The sequence below is a fragment of the Rhinolophus sinicus genome, chromosome 14 (genome assembly GCF_057876585.1).
Source record: "Rhinolophus sinicus isolate RSI-liver-muscle chromosome 14, RSI-T2T, whole genome shotgun sequence".
Lineage (NCBI taxonomy): Eukaryota > Metazoa > Chordata > Mammalia > Chiroptera > Rhinolophidae > Rhinolophus > Rhinolophus sinicus.
Window position 1 is genome coordinate 132,711,297 of NC_142514.1, and position 25,439 is coordinate 132,736,735.

Below are 25,439 nucleotides of genomic sequence, written 5' to 3' on the forward strand. Positions count from 1 at the left end.
AAGCTTCCTTTCTTCATTCAGTCTCCCAGCCCCTGGCCTTCCCAGAGGAATACACAGCCTAGACATAAACCACTTTGAAGCTTCGGATGGACTTTCCTTTGCCCTGCTCCCATGCACCCCCAGCTTGTTTGCACATTGATTTGTAATCTCCTTACCATGCGAAAAGAAAACACATCACATGAGCGACCTGCAACCTGACTAGTTGGAAGAATAAGGGTCACCAGGTGGAAGGGCATCTGTGTCATTAACTCTGTGGCGTGAGGTACCTGGGAAAGAATAAAGTCCATCTGTGACCAAACAGCTGTGTTCTCTCTCGTGGGCAGGGTCACCAGAGGGGAGCAATAAATTGCTGTTCAAATGAGTCGAGACTGTCGTTCCCCTAGGAGAAGGGCAGGCCCAGCTTGAGCTCCGTGGACACGTCTGACCAGGCCCCATCTCACTCTTGTCTGTATTTGTTTGCCTTGCAGCTGTGTAAATGAGTATGGAAGATTATGATTTCCTGTTTAAAATTGTTTTAATTGGCAATGCTGGTGTGGGGAAGACGTGCCTAGTCCGACGATTCACTCAGGTAAGAACTCGGAAGTTCAGGGTTGGCTTTCTTGGTCTGACCTGCAGGGTTACGGGAACCTAATAGAATGGGTGATTGGCCCAATGCCAGCCTCTTGGCTGCCAATTCTTAAGGCACCCTTTGAAAGCATCAGCTTTGTAGCCTAATTGAGAGTTTTTAAACCATCTCAAAGGAGCATGGCTCAGTATGTCACCACCACCCTCCCACGCTTCTTGTTGCTTCCTTTAATGAAAGGGGCAAGTAGTTTTGCTTTCAGTGTGCAGTAGCAAAAATAGATTATTCGATTAAAAGATAGAGTATTAGTAATAATCCAAAGGTAGAAACAAATGTATCTGGACATCAAATTAAACCTAACTATTAATTTTTTAAAAACTCAAATACAAACTAAACTAATCAACTCCCTGCCTATGCCCTCATATGTCCTCCCAGAATACTAAGTGAATCGTTTTGGTTCAGAACTAAATATGCTGATTTTTCTAGATCTATTAAATGGAAATGAAATGAGAACAGTGCAGGCTCTATTTGAACGAAATTAAATGTTCCCTCTGGGTCCTAATCGTATAATCTGAGTACAAGTTTCCTTTGGGGCCGCCCTTTTGAGAATTACTGCAGAGATTATATACCTGTTTTTATACAGGAATGGGTAGGAAATCATTCTGAAGTTGACCTTCTTTTGTGTTTTCCCGGAAAAATATGTATGGCGTCCTTTTCAGGATTATCATGCTTTCATCTTGCATTTTCAGAAAGTGCTAGTTGGGAAAGTTGGGACTAGCTCTTCTATCTAAGACGTAGGGCAACCTGGTGTCGTGGAAAGAACATTGGCTTAGGAGTCAAGACACAGGTTCCAGGGTAAGCCACCCACCCTTGCGGGGCTTCCCTGCCTCCCTGCTGCACCCGAGGGGCCTGGTAATCTCCAAGGCCCCTTGCAGCCCTGTGCTTGTGTAGAAAATTAGAGAGGCAGATTGGATAACACAAACAGCTTTAGGGCAGAGAGTCACCTTTGGAAAGGCCAGGGGTTTTCCCATGGTAATGAACGCAGACGAGAACTCATGCTTTTTACTAAGCCTTAGCCTGGTGACATCGAAAGTAACAAGCTCACGCATTTGGGCTCAGTCAGCCATCATGACGTCACATGAGGAACTCCAAGTGGTTTTACTTCCACTTAGCATTAGTAATCTTTTCTGCTTTTGACAGGACAAGACTGCGAGATGTAGAGAAGGTTTCACTCCCTGTTTCAAAAATTCCCTTGACCTTGTCTTAGTTACTGAAAGATCCCTTAGAGATTATTCAGCCCACTGCTCTCATTTTATGGATGCAAAGCCCGGGTCTCGAGGGATGAAATGACTTCTTTGCAGCTCATGTCATGTGAGTGGCAAGGCTAGGATTAAAACCCAGATCATTTTTATCTTCTGCATGCCCTAACCTCTGAGACCATAGGGTCTTACTTTTCTCTTTAAAAGCATAAACCTTGTCATTAGAGGTAAAAATGCTTCAATTTTTCAACACTGGTTTTTACCAATAAGCACACCACTCCTTATTTTTCATTTCTGTCCACTTTTTACCCCTCCGAGTCCCTCTACTACCCCAAAAGTTCAGATTTCATAGGCAGAATTATGTTTGTTTTTGTTATTTAGTAGACAGTTAACATGAATTAGATTCAGCTGTTTTTGAGGCATGAGGGTTTGGGGAACAAAATGATGGGGGAAGGCATTGGGAAGGATTTGTTTTATGTTTTGGCATTTGTTAGACTGCAAAACAGCTGGAGCTATAAACTTGAAGTTTGGCAGCCTTGTGTTTGAGCCAAACCAAAATAGAAGAAAATTGATTCAATATTTGCAAGTAAAGTTATGAATGTTTATGTTTACATCTTTTGCAGACATGCAGTGGAACATTTTTTGTTGATTTGATGCTCAGTCTTTTAAGTTTAAACTTTAATTAAGGAATTCTTTTCTTAGAGAGTGGACTTAATTAAAGATGCCCCAATCTTAGCTGCCAGAGCTAATAAAGTCCCTTTTACTTTAATTTCTGGGAATTGTGGACTATAAGTGAAGAGAGAAGAGAATCTCGGTGACCTGTTCTTTCTTGACAGAATTCCTTCCTACCTCTAAGTCCCTCCCTAAGTTTACAGGAAATATTATGTAACGGCAAATTACATTTCACATGTAATTTTGCTAAAATCTTGTTCAGCTTCCAGTTTGAGGAAAAGCTTTTTTTGTTTTGTTTTGAAATGCTAACATCAGCCTAAAACTCACTGAATTTGAGGCCCAGAGAGGGGGCCTGGCTTGCCTGAGGTCACACAGCGATCCTAAGGCTGCTGCCTCCTGGGTTAGTGCTACTTCTGCTATACTTCCTCCCTGAGTGACTTTGTTTTCTTCAATTGTCTTCCCAGGATCCTTGGTCCTGATCTCATGTCATTACGCATATGTACGTGTATGGTACAACTGAGAGAAATAGTTACCACCGTAAGGGCAGAGGGATATGCAAAAGCTTCCCTGTTTCCTTCATGTTTATGATATGGAGCTCTTGTTGGTTCTGTCGCATTGGTTGCCCACCCCCATGGCTGTCCATGCCCTAGCTGATAGCCAGTTTTAACCTTCCTTGATTTTACCTCTTTTAGAGCACGTATCCCTTTTGCCCTCACCGTGACAATCCCGACCTCACCCTGTGGCTCCATGCTCCTAGGCTCATGCTTGTGTCTGATTTTTGTTTCTTTCTTTGAAATCGGATCCCCCTGAACTTTCCCGATATTCTCCCTTCACTCTCTGCCTTCCTCTCCCTTTCTTTGTCCCCTTTCTTTTTCTTTCAGAATTTCTCTCTCCCCTTTTCTCCTTCCCCCAAAACATATACATGTGAAGTGAAATAGGGCTCCCATGACACTAACCACAGTTCTCTTTACTACCAGTGAACTCGGCCAAAGGAAGGGGCTGGTGATGGGTGGTGATGGGGGAGGGGGGAGAATTTCATTTAGTTGAAAGATTCGCTTAATTGTTATTTTCCATTATTTTTTCTTTAGGGTCTTTTCCCCCCAGGTCAAGGAGCCACAATTGGAGTTGATTTTATGATTAAGACAGTGGAGATTAATGGTGAAAAAGTAAAGGTAAGATGCTAAGTGTTCAATAATGCTTTTGTGCTATGTGAGAGGAAGCAGTGTTTTCATAACATTTATTATATCTCCTAATTGAAACCCACATTGAAAATAATATACTCAGCCATGGCAGCTTATTTCTAAACAGAGTTCTTCTATTCCCTCTGTGGGGGCAGGAAGGGGTTCTAGATGGTGTGTTTATAGATGGGAAGACACAGAAAGAAGGGTGAAGGCAGATTTGTCCTGTTTTCTCTCATGCCAGAGGAGATGTAAAAAGAAGGAAGAAAATTTTTTTTGCATCTCCTGAGTTGGGCCCATAAGCAGTGCTACGTTTTCTGAACAGCAGCTGCATGAAAGATCGTACTGATTCCTGCATTTATTATGGATCATATGAATCATTTACTAGAGTTATTCTATCTCCCATCATACCCTTATTCCTAGCAAGGGAGAAATACTAAATGAATGAGGGGTTCAGAAGGCATCCATGAGATCTCCCTTCCCATTTGTGGCCTCTGAATGGTTTGGTACCTGTAAGAACTGTGGTATGTGCAATAACCAGAAAAGGGGAGATCGTGCTCATCACATACCTGATATGTGTCAGTCCCTCTGCAAGGTGATTTTACATGTGTTGTCCTATTTAACTTAATCTGTACTGTAAGGTAAATTATCCTCATTTTATAGGTTGCAGAGAGGTTGAGTGACTTATTTTTCTGTGGCTTCACAGTTAGGAAGGGAAATAAGCAGGATGTGAACCAGTTTTGTGAGCTAGTGCACCCCACTGCTTCCCGGTCCCCCCTGCCATGAAAGAAGAGGTGAATGAAGGCACACTAAGCTCATCATGTTGGGCAGGGAAAAAAGGAAGATGATGGAGAGAAGTGTGAAGTGAGACTAAGTTACAGGGAAGGAGGGTAGAGAGACCTGCCCATTCAGAGTTAGTAAAGTCTTATGTCAGATATTTCAGAGCTGCGGTGCATGGAAAGAAGCCAAAACCCTGGCATCGGCTGCACAGTGGAAACTGTGGCATCAGAGTCCCAGCTCCATCCCAAGCTAAGCATCCCAAGTTTGAGTCCCTGTCATTTGCATCCTTCTCCCCTATGTACATGAGCTCCGGCCTCCACATGCGGAGAAGGGAAGGGCAGAGAAGCTCCAGGGTGCTCTCCAGCATTCCGTAGACACAGACACAAGTGTTGAGGACGAGGCTCCTGAGTCGGGGAAAGAAGCTCTCCCAGTGTCTCTTCCAGCTCCGACTCCTCAGAGTGGTTCCTTAGTGTAGACATTTGCATCAAATACAGTAGAGATGGAGAGCTGGGGGCTCTGGAAAACAAGAGCAGGGAGTGAAATGAGTGTAAATGCCAACCGGAAAGCTCAGAAACACAGTGCATTGGGGTGGGAGGAAGGAGCTAGGGCGTGGGGTAGGAAGGAGATGGGGGTGTGTGCTCAGGAGGCGCTGGCAGGAAGAGCCCCTCGCTGCTCTATTGTTCCAGCAGAGCGGAAGTGCTTGCCAGCCCCAGGAGTGGAGTCAAGACAGAGGTTGGCATTTCCCAGTAATGTGCACATAGGTGTGCGAGTTAATTCCTCTGACCAGACATGTTCATGCCTGCCCTGTGCCAGGCACTGGGAGTGAGTGCGAGCGAGTAAGAAATAGGCCCCTCTGTGAACGGACAGGCTTAGTTTTCTTTCCTGCATGGCCAGGTTTAGGTATTGCATGTATTCCACTTTCGGCAAACCGTAGCCTCATTTTTAAGTGCTTACTACACGCAGGTAAAAAATCTATCTTTTTACGACCTCTGACTCCATCACAAGACCACAGTCTCCCCGAGAGCAAGGCTTGTGTCTTACTCGATTTTGGACTCACAGCACAGTTCTGTCGCCGTCACCTATTTAGGCCTCTGGACCTTCATCCAGAAAAAGTGCGAGTTGGCTAATCTCCCAACTGAAGTCCTCACCAAGTTGCCTGTGACTCTAGCCGTATCTCTAGAATCAAGGCACAAAAGGACCCTTTCAACCACATTAATCCAGGGCCTCATTAACACGTGGACACACAAGGAGCAAGTTCCTTAGTCTTTCAGCGGAAGAGGGCAGACCTGCCCAGGCTTCACTAAGGAAACAGTTGTTGTCCCATTGTTGTTCTTGTTCTTGAACATTTATGGAACACCTCTTTTTGGTGATGTTTGTGTCTTTTTGCTAGTGATTTGCAGGCTTGCTCCGAACCCCATAGAGACACTGGCAAAAAGATTGCCTGCCTGGCAAGTGGCAGGGCAGGACCAGGACCCAGGTCTCACAGCATTTCCCCTACGCCTTGGCCTTCCCTATAAATCTCATTCTTTCTAGAATGGCTCCCAGGATTGAAGGCGGGAAATGAAAGGTATTAGAAACATTCTGGTAGTTCTTAAGGCTTAGTGCCATACCCAGTAAAGGCTTAAAGCTAAGGAACAGGCCCTGGTCTCTGTATGCGTGCTCTGTATTATGAAGGTGACCTTGGGTAGAAAATAGACTTAAAACTTATATAGACTTTCCCCCTATCCATTGATAGTTTTTAGTCTATCATAAATAAAGGAGTAATAAGTAGAACTCTGAGCTAGTCTATAACATTTTAACTTTAGGAGATTAATCATAATAGATACAGAAGGTTGTTTCTGGATTTCTCTATAATCAGGAATATTATGCCTAGATAGCAAAGTCTTCAAAGTATGCACGTATATTTGCTTGTTCGACCATCCATCCACCCATTTATTCACCCATCCTATATCACGGCAGATGCTTTGTGCCAAGCACTGTGTTAGGTAAAGCATCTTGGCTCCCCTTTTAAATACCCTACTAATCATTACATGGAATTCGTCAGTCCTTGCTTTGTGATTCCACAAGCCTTTGTTCATTCAGTTAGCCATCACTCAGATGTGTTCGCCATGTACCACGTTCTGTATTAGGAAGGTGCTGGGATCATAAAGTTAAATAAGACACAGCCCTTGCATTCAAAGATCTTAGGCTGCAAGGAGACACAGTAGTAAACCAGTGATTGCCATATATTATTGTGACGGTGAGGCGACAGAGGGGTAAGTAGTGGGGTGCAAAGCATAGCCCCACACTGGAGGTGAGAGTGGTTAGAAAGCCCCTGGCTGTGGCACTCAGCACATATTGACTGGCATGAGACTAGCACCAGGAGACACTTGCTCCTCCTGGCGTCTCTGTAATAGGACATCTCCCATTTTACTATGGTTAGTTAACATTGTGTTTGTCTTTCCTATGGGCTGTGAGCTCTTTGAGGTCAGGGATTGGGTTTTATTCATCTTTGTGTGCTCCCTGTGCTTAGCACAGTGCTCTGCATCTATTAATGGCCTATACATGAGGAAAAGGAGCAAATGGGTTGCAGAGAGAATGGAAACCGACTTGAATGATAGAGGCAATGGAATATGGATATCCTCAAGAATGAACCATAGGCTAGAAATAGGCAGCCCTCTATGAGAAAGCAGCATACTTCTTGGCAAGGCCATCCAGTCACTAGTCTAGAAAATATTTCAACGGCTTTAATTCTCAAAGCTGTTCTCAAGACGTGCCAGTCACGAGAACATACTGATTTCTAATGATTGACAGTATTAAATCCAATCACAAGTGTTTTTAGCGGCTCCATGTGGCATAGTCTGTTGTTCTAAGACACACCCTGGCAGAGAGGTCCCATGTCCCTAGATTTGGGGCAGAGCAGAGATGTAGCTTTTGTCCTGGCCAAAGCCAGAGCATCTTTATGGTTGCCTTCTGCATACAGACTTTCATGTATATTATCAAAGACAGCTGCAACTCCAAGCCAAAGGAGAGCCTGTCTGCTGCTGATGGGTGGCTGCGAGTGGCATGGAATGAGTCCTCAGCTGGGAATGAGAAAGCCTGGAGTCGAGTCCCAGCTTTGAGAGAAACCAGTTAGGAGATGGAGTTTCCTGTTAATGAAGGGGAGGCATAAACTTGCCTAATCCATTGGGCTGTTGTAAGGATTCGGTAAGACTGTCAATAAATATTTGAACGTCTTACTATTTGCCAGACACTCTATTTGGTGCAGGGAAAACTGTGAGTAAAATGGACCCTAACCTCCCCCTCGTGAAGCTTTCGGCTTAGTGAGGAAGACAGCTATGAAACAAATTATTACACATAAATAAATCATTCAAGTATGTTAGGTACCATGAGGGAGACTTACAAAGTGGGCTGCAGGAGAAAATATGTGTAGTGGGGGTGGGGGAGAATGGGGTACCTGGCCCAGTCAGAAGGTTCCAGAAGGCCTTCTCTGAGGAAATGATGTTCTGTTAGTGGGGATACATGCATGTTGTGACAAGTGAAATGTATACGATTAGAAGATAAGCTAATGATTGTTGTTGTTTCTCAAGGGTGTCCGATTTGTTCTGCGCTCAGCAGTCGCTCTGGAGAACAATTCTCTTGCAGTAGTCTTCTGCTCTGTGCAGGGAGATTCAGGGAGGAGTGAGAAGTGTTTTGCCTTTTTCTTTGTTATTGGAACCAGTTATTAGGTCATAGAACTGGTAGATGACTTCAGAAAATGTGAACTTTCAGCAGGTTCACATGTTATTAACCTCTTTTCATAAAGAAACCACTGAAGCCCAAAGAGACTTAAGTGACTTGCTCAAGGTCACAGAGCTTAAAAGTGGGGGAGGGAAATTATTATTTTCCATAGCATTGTTCCTGTTTTCATTAACAAAGATAAAACCTTAATGTAATCATTTGAATTTTGAACTGGAGAAGGTGATGAGGTTGGACTTTCTCCCTCTGCAGTTGCTGAGTGAAATGCAGACAATCGCAGAATGACAGCACACCCTGTATCCAACTTTCATAATACAGCATTGTGGTTAAGAGCATGGACTCTGGGACCAGAATGCCTGGTTTAATTGGCTCTGGGACATACTGGCTGAGAGATGTTGAGCAAGTTTATTAATCTCTCTGTACCTCATGTGAGAAATGGATATAGTAACAGTACCTACCTCCTAGAGTTATTGCCGGGATTGAGTGAGTTATTACTGGTAAAGTGCTTAGACTAGAGCATATAATAAGGGGCACATAATAAATGCCCAATAGGTTGGGGTTTTTTAAGAGTAAAAGGGAAATTAAGTGATCTAACAAAGAAATAAAACAAAACAAAAAAGCAAACCTGTGTCCCTAACCAGACACACACAACACATTGAAAAAAAAGATAGGTGCTTTTTTTCTTAGGGCCGAAAATAACCATGAAATTATTTGGGTGAAGGTGTTTCCACTCCTGAACTAAAGTAAAACAATGCTTCCTTTCCTTTCTGCTTCTCCAACCTGATCCTTCGCTTATGCTTTTACAGCTTCAGATCTGGGACACAGCAGGTCAAGAGAGATTTCGGTCCATTACCCAGAGTTATTACCGAAGCGCCAATGCCTTGATCCTCACCTATGACATCACCTGTGAGGAATCCTTCCGCTGCCTTCCGGAGTGGCTGCGGGAAATAGAACAATATGCCAGCAACAAGGTCATCACTGTGCTAGTGGGTAAGTGAGGACTAATGAGGAGGGAAATTGATTTGTGGGCATCAGAGAATTTATAATCACGTAAAGCTTGTGCCTCGGTGCCTTCCAAGAGTATAGTCTACGGCTCTATCATTCCAGCGGTCAACATCCGGTTCTTCTGCAATTGAAGAGAAAGTGAAATAGGTCCTACCCCATGGTGATGGTTTTGAAAGTAAAGTAGAAAATATTGCTGATGGATTTTTTTAATTTTTTTTATCAATGCAGGGTCTAGGGAAGAAGGCAGACTGCCATGAAAGTTATGTGACCTGCTAAACATTTTTTTTAAATCTAATTATAAGATCGCAGAAACCGCTGGTGTAGAAGTAAAATATATCTCCTAAGTTGATAAGGAATTCACTATTGAAGCCCTTGTGTGTTTTTTTGCCTGAAAAATGACTTTGGCTAATTTTTTCCCTTCTTACATTTATGCTGACTTGAGAAATTCTAATTTTCAGAAAGAATCCAGTAAGGGAAATTCTGCAGTTTGTTTCACTTTGTAGGAGCATAGAACCTATGTTTAGTATGGGGGGAAAAGCAGAAAAGAACCCATGATTTTCTATGGTGACAAATATACCCATTAAGAATGGAATTGCAGTGAAATGGACCAGATCATTAAAAATTCCTCTAGTGGTGATGGAAAGATGTTAATAATATATGGCTGTTAAAATGTTTTCTTCCTAGAAGGAATATTGCTGTATATTCTAGCAAGACCTGAATTGGAAATCTGGGTAGAAAACCTTAGAAACATGAAGTTACAAATTATGGCTAATAGTGAGTTAACACTTTATAGTAAGTATTATAGCTAGCTTGTATGTTCCAGGAATCCTTTTAGGAACTTTATGTGTCGTGATCCCTAATTTACAGATGAGGAAACCACGGCTCAGAGAGGTGAAGGTTTTTGCCCAAGGTCACACAGCATGTAGGATCTAGTACAAACCCTGCATTTTCCAACGTTAATGTGCTTCCTTGTAACAAATTGCTGGATTTTTCTTTCAGGGAGCTGAGTTAACTATCTGCCTCTCTGTGAGCTAATTAATGCTCCACGCCCAGTCCTGAAAACCCTCTTGCATCCTGGAGAGCCTTTGCCATGAAGCACCTGAAAGCCTCTCAGCTTTGGACTTGGGCTTTCTTTCTGTTCCACAGAAATCCCCTGAGAACTTAAGTCAAAGCATTACTATTTGGGAATCTATCTAAGGAACTTACAGCACATTTGAGGGGAGATAATTAGTCAGTTCCGTGTGAAAGAGGCACTGGCTTTTTTATTATAATTATTTAACTTTTTACTATGAAAAATTTCAAACATAAGCAAATATAGAGAAAACAGTATAATGAACCCCTATATACACATCTCTCGTCTTTGACAATCATGAGCTCATGGCCAATCTTATGTCATCTGTTCCCCATCTATTTTGTCTGCCCTCCCCTTCAGATCCCAGATGCTGTATTAGTTCCTCTTTTCAATTTCAGTGTATATCTCTAAAAGTTAAGTTTCTTTTAAAAAAGAGAACTTAACCACAATGCCATTTCACACCTGAAAATATTAACAATTCTTTAATAGCATCAAAAATTTAGACAGTGTTCAAATTTCCTTGATTGACTCAAGCATGTTTTAGTTTATTCAAATCAAGATCGAAATGAGGTCCATATGTTATAATTGATTTTTTATGTTTTTTAATTCTCCTTTTATCGGTAGGTTATCTCTCCATTTTTTTTTTTTTCTCCCCTGGAACTTATTTGTTAAAGCACTTGTTTGTCCTTGTAGAGTTTTCAAGTCTGAATTTTATTTCACCCCTGTGGGTGTCACTTGATATACTCCTCCATCACGTGAATTTCTTAGATTTGTAGGTAAATCTAGAGGTCTGGTCAGATTCAGATTATTTTGGTCATTTTCTTTTTAGCAAAAACACCTCATAGTTGGTATTCTGAGGTATAGTTCTCACAGGAAAGTCAAGAAAAACGCTTGATTTTTTTCTTTTTTTATTTGCCACTTTTCAAGGTAATGAGTTGGTGCCTTAGTATCTTCCAAAAGTAACTATTGAAGTTTGTTTATATTTTGAATATCATTATAGATTTAAATATATTTGATGTATTCTAGTCCCTTGCAATTTTTATTATCAATGCTGCAACTGTTCCAACTTTGAGAGTTGGAGCTTCTTCAAATGGGCTCCTGAGTCCTTTTGACATGACCCCAGAAATCTGATAATTTTCTTGTTTTCTGGTATGAAAAGTGTTCCAGACACATCGTGTGCAGTTCCTGCCCCAGATCTGGACTTAACCTTTTCCTCAAGAAGCACTGTTTCTTTTTTTAAAATCAAACCAACAAATATTTATTACTTATACTATGCAAAGCAGTGTTTCCTCTAAGTTCTCTTTGTAAACATTCTTAATTTGGTGTGCTTTCGGTATTCTGATTTTTTTTTTTTTACTTTAAGAAATATATATATTTTTAATTTTTCAATTGTAGTTGATATTCAATATTATATTATTTTCAGGTGTACAGCATAGTGGTTAGACATTTATATCTGGCACCATACCTAGTTATTACAGTATTATTGACTGTATTTCCTATGCCGTACTTTATATCCTCATGACTATTTTTATAACTGGCAATTGGTACTTCTTAATCCCTTTACCTTTCTCACTCAGTGCCCCCTCCATCCTCCCATCTGGCAACCATCAGTTTGTTCTCTGTATCTATGAGTCTCTATTTTGTTTGTTCGTTTGTTTTTTAGATTCCATATATAAGATAAATAATATGTTATTTGTGTTTCTCTGTCTGACTTATTTCACTTAGCATAATATCCTCTAGGTCCATCCATACTGTTGCAAGTACTAAGATTTCATTCTTTTTTATGGCTGAGTAGTATATATATGCCACCTCTTCCATTGTATATATATACCACCTCTTCTTTATCTAATCGTTTCTCAAAGGATACTTAGGTTGCTTCCATATCTTGGCTGTTGTAAATAATGCTGCAATGAACATAGGGGTGCATATATCTTTTTGAATTAGTGTTTTGGATTTCTTCAGATAAATACCCAGAAGTGAGATTGCTGGGTCATATGGTAGTTCTATTTTTAATTTTTTTGAGAAACCTCCATACTGTTTTTTATAGTGGCTGCACCAATTCTCAATCCTCCCAAGCACTATTTCTTTTTATTGGGAAGTTGTATTTAGAGGCCACAACCAAGGTGATAATAATCCTCCTTGCTTTTAGGCTTGTCCGTGGACAGAGCTAATGTGTGTGTGTGTGTGTGTGTGTGTGGTGAATTCTGTAGCGTCCACAGGGGTTGTACTGTTAGACTCTACTAAACATTTGACTCCCCAGACAACCATAGGCTGCACTTAGCATCACATTCACTTAGGACAGGATAGGAAACACGGCTTAACAGCAGGTCAGCATCAGGCATTCCTCATAGCAGTCCCCATAGCTGTCCTGGACCTCCTGGGACACTTCATGTCTGAGGAACAAGGCTCACTTTCAAGCAAGTGCAGTATCTGCCCCTGCCTAGAAGCCTCAGTGCCCCATCGGAGTCAATCTCTTTTATAACAACTCCATGGGCTTAACTTTCAGGTCTCTTCAAATGAAGAATCACCACACTCAGGGAAGCCAAAGATACGGCTTTCCATTAGGTATTTGTAATTCCTACATAGAATTCCCAGGCCAGATGGCATTTATCAATCAGGGGTCACTTTTACCATAGAAAACGTCACCAAGTAACACAGTTGACATAGCACCTTGGTCGAGTTTCCAGGAGAATAGAGATAGAAAATGTTTTAAAGATAAAATACACCATGAATTATTCACATTGATACTTCCATTTGTAATTCAGGACTTCAGAAATTATACTTCATTAATCTTGTATCTGTATTTCTTTTTTCCCATGCCAAAAATCCCTGTCCAGTGACACTTCCCTAATGACTCATTTGTTTTATCCCCTAAAACATGCACAGCATCCTCAGAATACTGTGTTTCCCCCAAAATAAGACCTTGCCGGACAATCAGCTCTAAGCATCTTTTGGAGCAAAAATTACTTTAAGACCCGGTCTTATTTTACTATGATATAAGACTGGGTATAATATAATATAATATAATACGATATGATATGATATAATATAGTATAATATAATATGATATAATATCGGGTCTTATATTAATTTTTGCTCCAAAAGATACATTAAAGCTGATTGTCTGGCTAGGTCTTATTTTCAGGGAAACACGGTAGCAACGATAGCACTACCACTGATGAGATGATTACTGAAACAGTTCAAAGTTTTTTCCTTCAGACCTTTTTGTTCTTAGCGAATATACCAGTGGGAAGGCTCAGTTAAATTTCTGTATCTTAAATGCACCTGAAAAAGTTTCTCTCTCTGTGGTTATGCCACTTCATGACAAACAGGGTCATTTGTGTCATTTTGCTTTCAATTTTAGGAATTGCTTTTTAAATTTAATTTCATATTGATTGTATAATTTTGTAAGATGCGTAAGTCACATCTATAAAACAAGGTATATTTAGAGAGGTCTAGTTTCCCTCTCTGTCCCCCAGTCTCGTTCCTTTCATAGCTAATCGTTATCTTTAAAATTAAGATTTTGTTGTGCTCGCTTTGTCAGCACAGGTACTAAAATTAAGATTTTGGTTTATTCTCCCATTAAAAAAAATAAGCCAATAATTGTGTGTATATATTTTTTTCATCCTTTTTCTTAGATAAACAGTTGTATATTACATACACTTTCTTCTACTTTGCATTATTTGCTTAACAATATATCCTAGTGTCTCATTCCCTCGCAGCATATAGAGGTAATCCTTATTGCTTTTTATAGTGCCAAATAACCCGAATAACTATGAGTGTACCATAGTGCATTCAGCCAGAGCCCAACTGATGAACATTTCGGCTGTTTCTAGTTCTTTGCCATTAAAAATGGCACTGGTATTTAAAAATAAACATTCTAGTACTCACGGTCACATTTGCTGTGCTTTACTTGCCCACCTATCTGGTTTAACATCGCATATGGAATTGAATTTTGATGTTTCTGAGACTGCAAAAAAGATGAAATGATGATTCCTTCTGTGATTTTTTTACCACTGTTTTAGGCAACAAGATAGATCTGGCTGAAAGGAGAGAGGTCTCCCAGCAGAGAGCAGAAGAATTCTCCGAAGCTCAGGACATGTATTATCTGGAGACCTCAGCCAAGGAATCGGATAACGTGGAGAAACTCTTCCTTGACTTAGCTTGCCGCCTCATCAGTGAAGCCAGGCAGAACACACTTGTGAACAATGTATCGTCACCCTTACCAGGAGAAGGGAAAAGCATCAGCTATTTGACTTGTTGTAATTTCAACTAAAGGCCGAGGCAAGCAGAAACAAAAGAAATCAGCAGCTGCCCCGATGGGCCACGAGTTGCTGGGGAGATCTGGCGATGATGGTGGCCCCTGCTCCCGGACCTTCTGACTCCTGTGGCTCCTGAGTTTACAAAGCATGGCAGGCCAAGGGCCTTGCCCCCAGGCCGGCATTCGCAGAACATATAACAGTTTGACCCTTTTGCAGTCTGGAGTCAGAGCAAGGAGAAAATTGCACTACGCGCTCCATGATCTGCAGAGCATGTTGCTTTTGTTTTTTTTAAAACAAGTAAAAGCGCATTCCTGAACACAGTCCAGGGGAATCCCTCCTGCACATCAGTGGGTGCATGTGGGGGGCTGTTCTTTAGGGCGTCTGGAGGCCCTGATTTTCTTGTCCACCTGATAAACCCAAACTGGGAAGGCCAAGAACTGTCTCTGTGGTACGTGCTGATGACCCCACGGAGATGTTGAAAAGTGTTATTTCTCTTGTCCACAGGCACTTTCAAGAACTTTGGGATGTAAAAATGAAATGAAACCCTTACCCATGACCAACAGTTAACAATTATTGTTTTAATAATATATACAAGCTCCATGACTCCTTTTGGTGCTAACGATTCTACTATTTCACAGACCAAACATTTTAGTACCTTGATGTCGTTAAATGTATTTCATAGAAATAAAAAATAATAATAAGGGAAGCCCATGAATCAGCACTCTTTCTAAAAGTCTTCTCGCTACCTTTTCTAGGGTAGATTGGTTAGAAAAGAGAATACGTTCCTTTCTTGTTCCCCGTTTTCTTCTATTCTCCCATCTTTCCGGCCCTTTAAGCAAATGAAAAACTTCGAAAAAAAATGGTTGATAATATTCTAATATAAAAGATTAGCTCTAAGACATGATGAGTAGTATGATAAAACAGACCAGATCTGACCAAAATACTGTGGATTAAAGGACTGAGAGTTGCAAGCAGAGCACAGTCCTTCATAGCAGGTCACGTCTTTTACTTTCTGGTTCTATCCATCTTGGACAGACCAAGGCTTAGGATTTTTGTAGACGTTTTTAGTCTGCTAAGTGAGACTAGCAACACATGAAAACTCTCACGAACCATTTTTGTATCTTCAATGATAACCTTAAAAATTTTCTGCTTGTGGAAGCAGGTTGAATTGTCATTTGTCACCTCCTTCTTGTAGTAATGTCCCTCTCAGACCATACATTCTTTCCTGTTTCTTTTCTCTTTTCCTCTCTTTCTGTCCTGGTCTCCCCCTTCTTCTTCCCTCCCTCCCCTGCTCTTTCCCTCACTCTTCCCCATCCCCTCCTTTCCTTATATGCATGTGTTACTGCAAATCTCCAATTCAAATGGAGGTGTATATGCCTTTATTTAGCCAATTTAAAAACAGGACTCAAAATGGAAGCTGTGCTGCTGAATATGTTACTATTTCTTCAGTGCCATACTTTGATACCTTCCAATTTGTTCACTGATATAAATGCAAATTGCGAAAAATAATTAAACATGTATGATGTTGATGCTGTCAGATGTTTATATAGCTTGCTGTTTAGCATAACTGAGAGATGAGTAATGGATTAAGGATAATATATGTAATTCCACTGCTTTTGTAGATGGTGGCAATCTCAGTCCTGATACTTTGATGTTTGAAAGCCATTTAATTTTAAGGAAATGAGTCATGTAGAGACACGATTTTGATAAAGAATTTCTAGCATTTCTCTAGCAGGTTTCAGAGTGACCGACCATCTCTTGCTCATAGGGACTATACATATTGTTTAAGGGACTGATACTTTTGGTTCGACTCACTGTGTTTGTCCCGATCCTGTGGATAAAAGGACCCCAGGAGTTTGAATTGCTTTTATCTCACAGTCTGCAGGAAAGAAAAATCATTTTAATAAACAGCAACCACAGCAATTTATACGGTATCTGTTGCCTTTTCCTCCTCATCTTCCCCACTAAGGCAGCAAGTAAATGTACTCAGAAAACAAGTTGATCAAGGTGGGCAGAAGAACTCTTTTTACATTGCAAGGAAATGTCCCTAAGTTCAGATTTATTATCTTTCAGTTAGGGCAAAAATCCAGTTTCCCCAGTACACCAAGACCCAACATTCTCTCACAGCAGCAAGTGTGTTGAAAATAAAGTTGCTTTGTTACTTTAGAGGATAGGAATTTGTTAGACTGGACACATTTAGTTGTAAAATAAAAGCTTCTAGAGCCGCTCTTGCATTTTGAAATTCTTATTCCCTAGGGCTCAGCCGCCTCTATCTACCCTTGGCTGTACTCAGAAGGGGATTAGAAAGCTCTGCTCTTGGCCCCTTGCTACCCTTTAACTCCTCCCAGCCTCTCTGTAATTTCCAGACACCCGTCCATGGCCCATCAGCAGGGACACATGAGAATGTAGGGCTTCGTTTCTTTCTTTCTTTTCCCCTTAGTTGTGTGAATTCCAGATTAGGCCTTATGGACACTTGTTCACTGATGTATCTCAAGTTTGAGAATAATGCCTGGCAATATTGTAGGTACTCAATAAGTATTAGTTGAATAAATTACTTAGTGCCAAAAGGAACGTTTTTTGGTTAAATAGAAATTTTTCAAATAGAACTTGAGAAAGGACATTAATTAAATGTGCTCTTCTTAACCCAGGCCAGGAACTAAACTTAGTGGTTTGCCCTCTAGTTCTAACCGTCGTGTCGTTCTTTGCTATGATGAGTCTTCTTCAATAAAAATGAATTCTCATTCAAGGGTGGATGCAAAAGAGAGTTGCTTTCTCATAATTCAGTTTGGCTTGATCTGACTTACAAGACTACCAGAGTCCATGTCTGCTTCCATTTTTGGTGTGATCTTTTTCTTCTTTTAATAAAATTGCTAAATATGTGGCAGAAGTTTTTTATTTCCAATGAAAATGCATCATAGTCACGTCATGGAGTCAGATTTGGGAGAATGTGTGAAATCATATAGCTTGCTGACATTAATGATATTTTATTATGGCTTTGTGCAGACTGTATCCTCAAATGATTTTGTGCTTCCTCCTATACCTATGCAAGGCTTTTTATTCCTTTATATGCTTTTATTAGGTCTATTAAATTATGTTAACATTTAATTTTGGTTATACAGGACCAGTGATCCTTTCTGTGGATTACTTAGATTAGTTCATTAGCTTTGCCTGGCCTTTATTTTTCCCTTTTAGTCATTTCATGTTTGCATCTCTTCCTGAGTAAAGTGGCAAGAAAATAACTAAAAATGAAAGTCAAATGGATTGATTTGACAATGTGTCAATTTCTGATTTGGAGTTTGGTGAGAAAGGTAAAAACTACAGGCCAAAATAAGATATTTGGATTAGAATTATTTAAGCAGTTTGGACTTGTTGGAGGGAGGAGACAGAATTTAACAGAAGACTAGATTTTTCTTTCTTCTGTGCTGCTTTCTATATGCTTTTGGAGGACTCTGGTGACTTCCATGGTTAGATCAGTGATTTGCCTTTTAGCTATCCCATAATTCTTCCAGATTCAGCATCCAGTTTTAGTTAATGTGTCATTCTGAGTAAGTAGCAGTTGTAAGTGATTTTGAATTGGTCTTCTGACTAAAATGAAAAGATCTTGTTTTATAAACCAAGCCACGTGAATAAGATATCATATTATATTCAGAAAAAAAAAAACTTTTTCACTTTTCCCCCTCATATATCAAACCAATGGCTTTAAAGATAAGACATTTTCTGTTTCCTAATCCTGCAGAACTCTGTATATTTCATGTTCATTAGTACTTTAGGGACCAATACCCTGTTAGCCTCTGGAAGAGCTCCTCTAGGGTTTGCCCTTATTTCTAGAATTTTTTAACTGCAACTGGTTACTTATTTTCCTCAACCACCGTCCTGACAGATGTGTTTCAATGCAACTATACTAATACTTTTAAGACTTAATTAGAAAATCAAAAGCAGTGAAAAACAACCTTCCGCCATAAGCAGTATAGTTGAACACTAATTCTGGGATTAGGGGGTGTGTTTTCTTTCTTCCTTTTGGATTTCATTTCTGTCACATAATCCTATGTGTGTCTGGCAGGAAATCTGCCTTCCCTGACGTTCTTCTCACTGGGTACAAAGCCTACTGAATTAAGAACTTATCATCCCTTCAAGCAACTAATTAATATAGTAATGTTAGACCAAGGGAGATGACACTTCATCTTTCCTAAGTCCATGATGTTGAAATATTACAATCATTCTTGGATGCCATACTTTGGAATGAAAAACAAAATGGAGGCATAACAAAGATGGTGAACGAATTTAAAATTTAAGACATTTGAGGAATACGTGAACGATTTGGGGAGATTTAGCCCAGGAATGAGAAAGAAATACAATTAGTACATTAGAGAAAGATTCTGTGGTTCAAAGGGGGTGAAAAGAGGTCCACTAAATAGAGGCCATAGGACCACAGATTTGTTAGGGAGAACATTCTTAAAAAGATGGTTCACCACGAAAGGGGCTACTTTGGGTAAGAGTTTCTGTCAAGCAGAGGCTAAAAAAAAAACTCAGCAAAGATGATGTGGAGAGGATCCCAGCATTGGCTGGGGGTTGGACCAGATGACCTATTAACATTCTATTTTGTAGTACTTTACTCCTCCTAACATTATAACATGTTTAATTAAATATTTGTTGCCCCAGAGCTGATGATTTTTTATTTTTTAAGGCTTTGCTTTTCTACCAAAAGTGCATCCTACCTTCCAGGGAGGAGGTTAGTTCCATGTTGTTAGGCTAAAAGACTACTTGCAATTATGCTCTAAGCTGAGACATCCATTTATTGATGTCCTGTTGAAATCACAAAATGGTTCTTCAGTTAAAATTTTTTTTAATGTATTGTTTTAGTAGAAGTTACAGGAAATCGTGAAAGTTGTATATTTGTCACGTGCCAAACATAGGCCAGGCTCAGTTTAGTGAATGATTAGTGTCTTTTCAGGATAGGCCTTTTAAACAGGACAGACTTTTCAGTGAAAGATCCCATAAATACACCAACATGAAATTTTGCAGCTCCCATCAGAGACAGGCAGGTGGACCATTGGCATAAGCAGTTCCCAAGATCTATTTTGGAAAAATCTCAAATGCCCTTTGGTCAGTGGGTTTCTCTTGAAGAAACATGATCTGAAAATGATTTTAACAGAACTGAGGCCAAATGGCTTCATATAGAAAGTAATGAAACACAGGTCTTCGAAAACCGGAGATAACTATAAGCGGTATTTGCAAATAAATCTCATGATCCAAATGATTCCACCTGCAAAATAACGTGCATCCTTGCTAGGCTGATAAGAGTCATTGGCCTTGCATCACTATGGTGAGAAACACTCGGGTTTGGGTGAGACTTCCTTGGACTCCTTTGGCTAAAAGGTCAGGGCATAAAAGCGAGCTACCTCTTCTTTAATTGACGACCTGAGGTGCATGAGTCAACAACATTCTCCTTTCCCACTGAGTGAAAGCATGATTTTTGGAGATGTTGTGTTCTAGTTCCTGATGGATTCCTTGGCTGGTTGTGATTCTGACACGTAAGGGAGAGATGTAGGGGGATGTATAGAAGGGAGACCGTAGGCTAGGTGTGAGGGGGCCTAGTACTGCCATGAATTAATCAGCTGTAACTTTATGCAAAGCACAATCTCTTCAGCATCAGTTTCCTCATTGATGAGACAGACTTATAATACCTATCAGGATTATTATGAAAATTAGATAAGATACATTGAAAGTACAGTGCTTAGTAAACAATAAGCACTCAGATATTTGTTCTTTTCTCCTTGATTAAAAGCAGACTTTGGATGGTCTGATGCAAATATAGATCCTTAGGACTAAACAAAGAACCCTTCTTGACTTCTAAGAGCTCCATTTCTGAAAGGGCCTTAAAAGGAAATCACTTATTTGATTCATCAGTCTGCCTTTGGACGTTACTGTTACCCAAGAGACTCTTCATTTCTTTACATACTACAGGAAAGACATATTCTCTGTCTTTCTCTCTCCCTCCACCCCCTCCATAGGCAATTCCAGGGTTGGAAACTCCTCATTATCAACAAACTTAACCTTATTATTGAAATACCTCACAGTGCAATTTGAACCTCTTTCTTCTAGATCCTATTGTCCATGGGAAGAAAAATGGGTTGATTCTATTTTCTTTGTAAGTGGCTGTGTTTGCCATTTATATTGCCCTTTTGCCTCACTGTTTTTCTTTAATGGCAGTCAGAAAAGCTCATTAAGGTGATGATAATTATTCCCTTGGGGAATGTCAGGCTAGGTATTTATAAATTCAGCTTATTGGTATGAGATTTAGATCATCATGTTGCTGTTGGTTAACTCTTCAATTATTCATGTATTTCTCTTCTTTATGTAACATAATTGATAACAAAGTGTGCTTCTGAAGAATTATTCTGGTAGTGTGACTCTTGTTTCTTTTTCTTGGTAAAAACGGAGTCAATTCTAATTTTGTAATCTGCTTTTAGAATTTACTTTCATAGATAGTATTGTTTAATAGACATAATTACCAACCTTGAAATTTAGCAGGGTTTCTTTCCCTTTCTACGTATGCACTAAAGTCTGAAATAAAATCTGGAATATCATAGGCTTAATAAAGCAAAAATTCATGTACAGAATGATAAAAGATAAGAACCTGGTCTATTAGAATAATTTGTCACTAGTTGGTTGAATGGTGCATAGCTTTTGTTTAAGGTTACATAGTTATGCTTCGATTAAATAACAATAACAAGACTTGATAACCCTTTGAAAAACAGCTGCTAAACATATTGCTTTCTGGAATGTAATCATTAGGAATAAATATTCTCTTATCCTATACAATTGCAGAATGCTAGTGGAACTTTCTTGTAGGCTATTTGACAATGAATGTCGATTGATTTAAATAAAAACAATTTTTTTTTAATCCTCTTATCCCTTTAAGGTGTGTTGGGACTTTCATGTCCCTGTTGTAGAAAATTTCAAATGACTGGAATGTTGGATCTAATTTCTACTCACTGAAGTGTTCTCTAGACATACCAGATGGTTGGAGCTCCTTTGATGATATGTAAGAGAGCTATATAAATGTATGTATGTCAATACATTTACATAAACGTCTGTGAGTAAAATTGTTTTCAGCAAAAAAACTCTGCTCAAATTTCACTTAATACAGGATTAAGAAGAGATTTTTGGTAATCTAAAGGGAAAAAAAGTGACCCCATATACTGTATTTTGCCGTGTATAATGCACATCCACGTTTTTGGCCCAAACTTTCATGGAAAAAAGTCTTTCATTTTAATTTTTTAGTACTACCCAGGTATAATGTGCATCGTTAATTTTCCCTCACAAATTTGGGCAAAAAAGTGTGCATTACGTATGGCAAAATATGGTGTATTGTTGCATACACTTTAGTGCATGACTTTTAGTATGGGGATGAAATCAAATGCAAAGTCTCATTCTGGAGGTCTTTTCAGCAGCGAGTGAAAATATTTAGAGAAGCTGTTTTATGAAGACTTTGAGAATCCCTGATGTCCCCGTTTCCTATCTCTTTCCATTAAAACATGGATCTTTAACATACACATCGTTTTAAAAAACATGTTTATCATCAGATCTTATGAACTCAATTCTTAACATTTGGCTGTTGGTTTTAAGAATAGGCTATCAGTAATACCTGAATCCACCAGTATATAAAATCTAACCAGCAGCTTCAATACAAACATAATACTTGATTTTAAATGTTAATATGCAGATATTAACAGTACACTGTACCATGTCTTATGTTATCATGTTTTTTTCCCTTAATAATAAGCCTGATAGAAATATAAGCCCATAATAACCTGAGTGCAATTAGCTGAAAACAGTCTGTAGAAAGGAAATTGTATGATAACTTCAATCCTTATTGAAAAAGAGGGATAGGGAACTGTAATCTAAACAAAATATTTTAAATGAAGTTGCCTCTCTTTTTTAAACACTCAGATATAATTCACACATCATACAATTCTGTGTCCGGTAGTTTCGCTGTACCATCTTCTGGTAGACATCTTAGCCACAAGCATTTTTTGCTGCAAACATTGTTGCTGCATAACTAATTGTCCATAAGGCAATTTTGCTGTAAAAAAAAGATAAAATAACTGGTTGACAGGGTTTTTTTGTTTGTTTGTTTTGTTTCATTTCTCCATTGACGAATCAATCAACCATTGTAAAAAAGAAAGATAAAGTAACGGGTGACTGTTTGTTTGGTTGGTTTCATTTCTTCATTGATCAACTTCCTTTTAAGCTAGTCGTCAGTTTGGTTCCACTTCCCCATTGACAAAGTTCTCTCACTCCCATTTTTGCAATATATATAAATCTTAGCTAGCCCTTGTATGGTCTATACAGTGACAAGTAAAGATGTCTACAGTGAAAATACCTAGAACCATACAATTCACCCCCTTTAAAGTGTACAGTTCAGTGTTTTTTAGTATTTTCACAAAATTGTGCAACGATTACCACTATCTAATTCCAGAACCATCATTCCAAAAAGAAACTCTGTACTCATTAGCTGTCACTCTCCCTGTCTCCTCTCCCAGCATCTGGCAAGCACTAATTTACTTTCTGTCTCTACAGATTTGCCTGACCTGAGCATTTCATATAAACAGAATTATACAATATGTGGTCTTCTGTGTCTGACTTCTTTCACTTAGCATAATGTTTTCCAGTTTCATGTTGAAGTATGAATCAATACATTCTTTTTATGGCTAAATAATATTCCATTGGATGTATATACCACATTTTATTTGCCCATTTATCATTGATGGACATTTGGGTTGTTTCCATGTTTTGGCTGTTATAAATAATGCTGCCATGAACATTTGTGTACAAAGTTTCTGTGTGGGCATCTGTTTTCATTATCTCTCTTAAAAGCAATTAGTCTAGCAAATCAAGTCATTGTGTTCATTTAAGCAGCACTTCTTGAACTCCTACTTAGAGAATGCAACTGATCTTAGATCAACTGGTCAATTAGAAGACCTCTGAATAATGGCTAATTCTCCAATAAGTCCATAAGAATTTCTCTATGAGCCTATTATTTAGTTATGATAATCAATTTTATGAAGACAGTTTCAGTATTATAGAAATTGAGTTATCATACATAGAATTTATAAAGTCCTCTATTGTTTTAAAGGACAGCTGCAAATCATGCTGGACAGGAGTACTCATTCAATCTTCTAAGATTCAATGAAGGAGCATTTTTAATATACAATTTCCTTTATATACTGACTGGCTTTTAAAGTTTGGGTTTTCCGTCTTGAAAAAAGATTGTCAAATAGCGAAACCACCTGACTGTCCATTGTAGCTTAAGTGTTTATTATTAAGAAACAATTCATACTGAGAGTCAAAGTAAAAAGAATGTATTTTGTGTGCAATGGATGAATGTATCAATGACTTTTTATCTGTAACATAATTTTTTAAAAACATGAATGGAAATTGCTTTCCCATGTACTTGTACATAAATAAACATTTCCTGTTGCCCCCATTTGGTAGGTCATGTGCTATCAAAGTATGTAAAAAGCCAATAAGCTTTAAGTATACTAATGTCTTTCAGCATGACGTGTAATGTGCTCTGGATTTGGACATCTGGAGACCTGACTGTTGATTCTCTAAGTGTTTAACCTGGACAAGTCACTTAATCTGCACCATGGATTTGTCCTCTGTAAAATAAGGGACTAGATTGAATAATCTTTAAGGCCTCCTCCAATCACAACACTAAATAAGAGTAGTCGGGATGTGAAAATTATGTGCTAAATATTTCTAATGGTGAGAAAGATGCTTTTTCTGATGATATGTTGGAAGGAATATTACACTGGGAACCAGGAGTCATAAATTCTAGTCCCAGTTCTTACACTGAGGAATGATGTGACACTAGATATCTTTTAGGTCCCTTCTAGCTAAAACACATGATATGGTTCTATATTCTTTAGCGATATTATCTTTCATAAATAAGAATGAGATTACTTACTCATCACTAGTAAGGCATTCATGAATTTATTCACCATTTATTTAGCATGTACTGTATGCCAGGTGTAGGAATCTGCTTTTAGATGTCCCCTACCTCCACTGAAGGAGTCATGGATTTTCACCTGTTTTTGAAATTCATCCCCACCCCAATCCTTTCCTCTGTCTTGGGACAGGCATTTAAGAGAAGAATGTCTTGGATTAAGAGTGAGTACAGTGGGTCATGGGGCACAGTGAGTAAACAGGATGACAGAGGAATTAAACCTATGACTTTGGGCTCCCTGGCATGGTGTTTTTTAGTTAACTAAGCATAACCTTAAGTGATGTTATCGTTCAGCATGTATAAAAGTCATGGGCTTTGCAAAATCACTTACTATACTATAATTTTATGTTACTATCCAATGACAGCTTCTCTGTAGTTGGTATGAGACTTTTGCTATTTTAATAACACTCAACAAAAGGATGTGTTTGCAGAGATTTCTGAATTTACACATGCTGTGGTTTGAAGTGTTCAATTATTAATATTAATTTGAACCACAAGAAACTGTTGTTTTTGTAGGTCAAAATCTATCAGATACTGGCGATTTCATGTGATTCTGACACAGTAAGTCCTAAGCAGCAAAGACTGGGAGGAAAATACCACTATTGGAGGAGGTACTTTGACTCTTACATGTTTTCACTTTATTTTGTTTAGTGTTTTGCCACTAAGGAAATTCGGACAAGTTATTTAATCTTGCACAGTGGTTTTTTTCATTAGTTAAAATGGGAGAAATTGCAAACTTGAAATAGAGTTTTTAAATGCTTCTTCATGTACAAATCACTACAGATCATTGGAAATAAAGTATAAATGTGGTTTATTCCCCAAAATAGCTAAAGGTTTAGATCACTGTGCTTCTCATTTGGGAAATATAATGCTTCAGGATGCATAAGTCCTTGGCAAATTGGAAATTGGTGTTTTGAAAA

General features: G+C 39.1%; 1 protein-coding gene across 2 annotated transcripts in view; it reads left to right on the forward strand.

The window, feature by feature from the left end:
- The window catches only part of RAB30 (RAB30, member RAS oncogene family), a 79,401-nt gene extending 55,404 nt beyond the window's left edge, over positions 1 to 23,997 (forward strand). For both annotated transcript variants that reach the window (XM_019752547.3, XM_074335689.2), the window contains exons 2-5: positions 468 to 568; positions 3,582 to 3,665; positions 8,975 to 9,158; positions 14,271 to 23,997. In XM_019752547.3, coding sequence (XP_019608106.1) covers positions 476 to 568; positions 3,582 to 3,665; positions 8,975 to 9,158; positions 14,271 to 14,521 — 612 coding nt within the window. In that variant the 5' untranslated portion in view covers positions 468 to 475 and the 3' untranslated portion in view covers positions 14,522 to 23,997. The remainder of the gene's footprint in view (positions 1 to 467; positions 569 to 3,581; positions 3,666 to 8,974; positions 9,159 to 14,270) is intronic.
- Positions 23,998 to 25,439: the final 1,442 nt, after the last annotated feature.